General features: G+C 36.8%; 1 protein-coding gene across 1 annotated transcript; it reads right to left on the bottom strand.

Annotated features, from left to right (window-relative positions):
- Nucleotides 1-3,641: 3,641 nt before the first annotated feature.
- LOC100617172 (keratin-associated protein 4-2-like) lies at nt 3,642-5,168 on the bottom strand. The gene has a single exon (XM_056816771.1). It carries the CDS (start codon nt 5,123-5,125, stop codon nt 4,535-4,537), a length of 591 nt encoding a protein of 196 aa, XP_056672749.1. The 5' UTR covers nt 5,126-5,168; the 3' UTR covers nt 3,642-4,534.
- Between the last annotated feature and the right edge of the window lie 350 nt (nt 5,169-5,518).

Below are 5,518 nucleotides of genomic sequence, written 5' to 3'. Positions count from 1 at the left end.
CAATAGTGATTTGTAGCATTTTTAGATGACTATGGGATAGTTTTAATTACTTCCCATGAAAATTTCCTGTTTATATTTTTTACCCATTTTTCAGATGGGGAATGTTTTTTATTCTTATACATTTGACCTAATTCTCCATATATATTTGAGAAATGGTGATTTTGTCAGAGACACTCACTATAATTTTTACTCAAAATTAGTTTTTTCTCTTATAATCTTGTTGCACTGGTTTTATCTGTATGAAATACTTTTAATTTAATGTAATCAGAATCATGTATTTCATTTTCTTTGGACATAAATTCTTCCTTTATCTATAAGTCTAACAGGTAAACTTTTCCATGTTCCCCTAATTTGCCTATAATGTTACCCTTTATTTCTAGAGCAAGTATCCATTTTGACTATCCTCCTGTATAGTATGAGATCTTGGTCCATTCCTAATCTCTGCCATATTGTTTTCTAGTTTTCCTAGCAGTTTTTTTTTTTAAATAGTGAGTTTTTTCCCCCAAAGCTTGGATTTTTATGTTTATTGAACACTTACGTTACTACAGATGCACTCTGTCCACTGCTCTACCTTGCTGCCTCTATTTAATGAACTATGATTAGATAATTCCTTTTGCAATTTTAATAAATCTTATCTCTGACACAAGCTGGGCATTTGGCACTGTATATGATGTTAAATTTCTGCAATGTGTGGATGAGTTTTGCTAAATTGTATTTTTTCCTTTTCTCTTTTTTATTACAGTAGGGAATTTCATGGTCAGATATGTACCCAAGGAAAATCACTTTTGTTGTAAGGTTGAAGTAGACTGGAAAAAGTCAAGACTTTAAGTAGAGGAATTAATTAGAAGGCCATTATGATCATCTAAAAGAGAGGCGATGAGGGGCAAATGAGAGCAGTAAATGTTTAACTGGAGAAAAGGGTACCTATACATAGATAGATGTGTAGTATTTCATTTCTTGAAGGTAGGGAATTTTTTTATTTTGTCTTTGTAACACAAACACAATGAATTCAATTTAATATATATGTCATAAAAATTTGGTTGATTGGATAAAAACTAACACCATGCTTGGAGTTTTCCATCATATTAAAAACCTGCTAAATGTATGCTCTACAGACGAATATTTTCAAAGCCAGGCCACCTCCAGGCTACCTCCAGGCCACAGTGAAGTATCAGAGCAGCCCTTTTTGCCCCCATGATGAAATTGACTTGTACAATAAATATTTCAATAAGTTTTGCAGTTTCCCTCTTGTGGAAGTCTCCCATATCCCTAATAATTTCAAATTCCCATTTTTCAGGTTTTTTCCTGCTCCATAATGTCTACTTGATGTCAAACAAAAAGAAATACCATACTTATTCCATCGATTGATAGATCATGAATAAATTAATGAAAAAAGAATTATAACTCCCCATCCTGCATTCTCTCATCTGAAAAATCTTGACTTACATGCCCCTGAAAAAAGGTCATTCACCAAGAATTCCTCTTAGGTGATCCTTGTTTTCTTTACTTTTTAAAAATTTATTCATTTATTTATTTATTTAGAATATTTTTCCATGGTTACATGATTCATGATTTTTCTCACCCCTCTTCCTCCCCCGTCCAGGACCTGCCAAGCAATTGCACTGTGTAATATGTGTATCATTGTTGAAAACCTATTTACATATTATTTATATTTGCAAAAGAATAATCTTTTAATGTCAATATCTCGGTCATATCCCCATCTAAATATGTGACCAATCATGTGTTTTTCTTCTGCTTTTCTACTCTCATAGTTCTTTCTGTGGATGTGGATGGCATTCTTTCTCATAAGTTCCTCTGACTATCACATTCGATTGTGCCACAATGTATCAGACTCTGTGTACAATGTTCTCCTGGTTCTGTTCCTTTCATTTCACATCAATTCTTGGAGGTCTTTCCAATGGTGATCCTCCTTTTCAAGGCAAAATGACACCCATTGCATTGTATTCTCCATTAATTGACTCCTTTAACTTCCCCAATGTCTTATTTATTCCTGATGTCTTGCTCTCTGATGTCTGCTCCATTGCTGACTACAAACATGTTTATGTTTCACTATTCTTAAAAAGCCCTCACTTAATTTGTGCAATCTCACTATTGTCAATCTATGTTTCTCCTCCCTCTTGTGGCTAAACTCCTTGAGAAAGTTTTCAACAATCAGTTCTTCTCATTCCCCTTTTAACTCTCTGTACTTTCTTTTCTTTTCCTTTTTTTCTTGTGGAAGTCAAGATGACTTTTTTCAATTAGTTTAATGTTGTTGTTTTTTTAACCATTTACATGCAATATCAAGTCATCACATAAGATTTCCCAAGTTATATTATTGAATTTATCTCCCTCCCTCACTTCCCTTCCCCTTCCTGGAGCTAGCAGACAATTTGATCTGGCTTATACGTGTGTACTTTGTTTTCTAACTACATGATTTATTAGAAAATAGGCTCATCAAAATAACCAGTGATCTCTAGATTGACAAATCTAGTGAACTTTTATTGATCCTTGTCCTTTCTGACAACTCTGTACCCTTTGACTCTGTGAATAACCATTTTCTCATTGATACACTCTTTTGCCTAGCTTTTTTTTTACAACTCTGTTCTCTCCTAGTTCTCCTCCTGCTTGTCAGAAAACTCCTACTTAATATCCTTTGATGGATCTTTGTCTAGTCATAGCTACTTACTGTGGGTATTTCTCAAGGCTCTATCCTGGACATCCTTCTTGTATCTCTATTATTTTGCTTGGTAAACTCATTATTTCCCATAGATTCAAGTATCATTTCTATGCTGATGACTCTCAGATTTGCTTCTCCATCTTCAATGTCTCTTCTGACATTCTGATATCATACACGCGCACGCGCACACACACACACACACAAACACACACGCACACACAGAGGATATCTTGAAGTGAATGATCTGGATATCCCAATTTCTCAAAAATTAAACTTGCTATCTTTCCTAGGTGAATTTTTAGAGGCTGTCCTAAATACCTTTGTCAGTGCCTTCAGCCTGCCAGAGTTACTGACAATTTATCTGGCATATGTTTTCTACAGATATAGTTGTTTGTCTGTTGTCTCCTGTATTAGAATGTGAGGTCCTTGAGAAAAAGAGCTTTTCCCCTCTTTTATTTATATCCTATGTGCTTAGCAAAATAATTAGAATTTACTACTTAATAAATGCTTATTGATTTCACTTGTTGATCTCTGCATTTTACCAATCATGAAGAAAAAGGTGAAAAATATGTCCAAGGGGTTATAAAATTATGCATACCTTTTGTCCAAGCAATAGTCCTTCTAGCACCCTACACCAAAAACAAAAAAGGAAAAATAAAAGGACCCACATGTTCAAAAATATTGAAAGTTAATCTTTTTGTTGTGGCAAAAGACTGAAAACTGAGGAGATGCCCATTAATTAGGGAATGGTTGAATGAGTTGAGGCATATGATTACAATGGAATACTATTATACTAAAATAAATGAGGAAGAGGATGGTTTCAGAAAACTCCAGAAAAATGCATACAAATTTATGCAAAGTGAAGTGAGCAGAACAAGACAGATAGTAAAAGAAATATTGTAATAATTTTTAATGATTGTAAATTAATAATATTGTAATAAAATAAATAACTGTAAAACTGATCAATACAATAGTTCATAACAACTGCAAAAGACTTCAGTGAAAACATGCTAAGTAAAGAGAGACAATGGATGGATCTTGACTGAAGACTGTAGTATATCTTTCATTATTTTTCTTCCCCCCCTGCCTGGCAACATGACTATTGTGAAAGTGTGCTTTATATCACTTCATATGTGTAATTGGTATTCTATTTCTTGCTTTCTCGTTAGTTGGGAGTGGGGTGAAGGGCAAGAGAAAATTTGGAACAAAAATTAAAAATAAAATAATTCATCAAAAAATAGAAAAAGAAAGATGTAGACAGGAGGAATGATAACTTCTTTCAAAAATTCCCCCGATTTTATTGTAGGAAGAAACCTGTGTTCTATGGATCACTGAGCTTCTCTAGTTCAATTATTCCATATCGAATAGACTTGAGAATATATCCTGTATGTATATATGGAAACAATCAGATATACAACTGTTTCGTGAGATTAGAGAAAATAACACTCACCAATGAATACATATCAACTTTGGAAAATTAATACTTTTATTAGGAAACATACAAGTGATAGTACATAACAAAGTTAGGATTTGGATAAAGCTGGAATTAACATTTTCTGTTGTCTAGACTTTTTTGAATTGTTATATGACTTATAAAATTTTGGGTAGAAACATTCTGATTTTGATCTTCTCAGCACATTGATGTACAGTTTGAATGTCAATTACAAGTCCCAGAGCTGGTAGAATCTTTCTTTTTTAATCACCATATTAAATACTGATAGATAGTACATATTTTGAAGAGGGGAAAAAAGCACGTAACATTATTGTTCACATCTTATCCTAGAGAGATAAAGATTAATCTGCATGTTCCTTTTAAAAGCCACAACTATTGGAAAAAATGGTTGGAGGGCTGGGTGTTCAGCAACAGGAGGAGCCACAGCAGGCTGGGCGGCAACAGGTGGTTCTACAGCAGGTGGTCTGGCAGCAAATAGGTCTGCAGCAGGGCTGGCAGCAGCTGGACACACAGCAGCTGGGGCGGCAGCAAGGGCGGCAGCAGCTGGACACACAGCAGCTGGGGCGGCAGCAAGGGCGGCAGCAGCTGGACACACAGCAGCTGGGGCGGCAGCAGCTGGACACACAGCAGCTAGGGCGACAGCAAGTTGTGCGGCAACAAGTAGTCTGGCAGCAGGAAGGGCGGCAGCAAGTAGGTTGGCAGCAAACAGACTGGCAGCACCTTGGTCTGCAGCAGCTGGGGCGGCAGCAGCTGGGGCGGCAGCAAGCTGGCCGACAACAAGTGGGGCGGCAGCAGGGCTGGCAGCAGCTGGACACACAGCAAGTTGGGCGGCAGCAAGTTGGGCGACAACAAGTAGTTTGGCAGCAGCTTGGTTGGCAGCACACAGACTGGCAGCAGTTTGGTCTGCAACAGCTGGGAGCACAGCAGGTCTCTTGACAGAGGTCCTGGCCACAGCTCAGGTCAGAGCAGACGGAGCCACAACAAGAGTTGACCATGGTGTCAGTGGAAGGATCTTTCAGGTTTGTTTCAAGGAGAGTGCTCGTGAGGATGTGGAGTATGAAAAACTTCTTGCCCCACAGTCTCTTATATACCCTCATGAATAATTGCTGTCAGCAGTTGTAGACAATTTCCTTGTTAGTGTTGATCATAATGGGTAAGAAAGCAACAGATTAAATAATAGATTTTGCTCACCAAAGAAAGCCTTTTTTCCTTGACCTTTTGGGATTCATCATCATCTCATTAATTATCATTCCTCCCTCTAGGTCATCATTTGTGTTTTCATGTTAACTACTTTTGAAAATATCTTTCCTTGTTCAGCTCCGGTCAATCATGTGACATCCTTGTTTCAATGTTTGAGTGTGTTACACATGACTGCTTTTTTGGCATCA

This window comes from Monodelphis domestica, chromosome 2 (genome assembly GCF_027887165.1).
Source record: "Monodelphis domestica isolate mMonDom1 chromosome 2, mMonDom1.pri, whole genome shotgun sequence".
Taxonomy (NCBI): domain Eukaryota; kingdom Metazoa; phylum Chordata; class Mammalia; order Didelphimorphia; family Didelphidae; genus Monodelphis; species Monodelphis domestica.
Note: the sequence above shows the minus strand (reverse complement) of the source record. Positions and strands in the feature narration are given on the sequence as shown.

Excerpts from the sequence above, each read along its gene's own strand:
- LOC100617172 (XM_056816771.1), bottom strand. The coding sequence starts at position 5,125 with ATGGTCAACTCTTGTTGTGGCTCCGTCTGCTCTGACCTGAGCTGTGGC.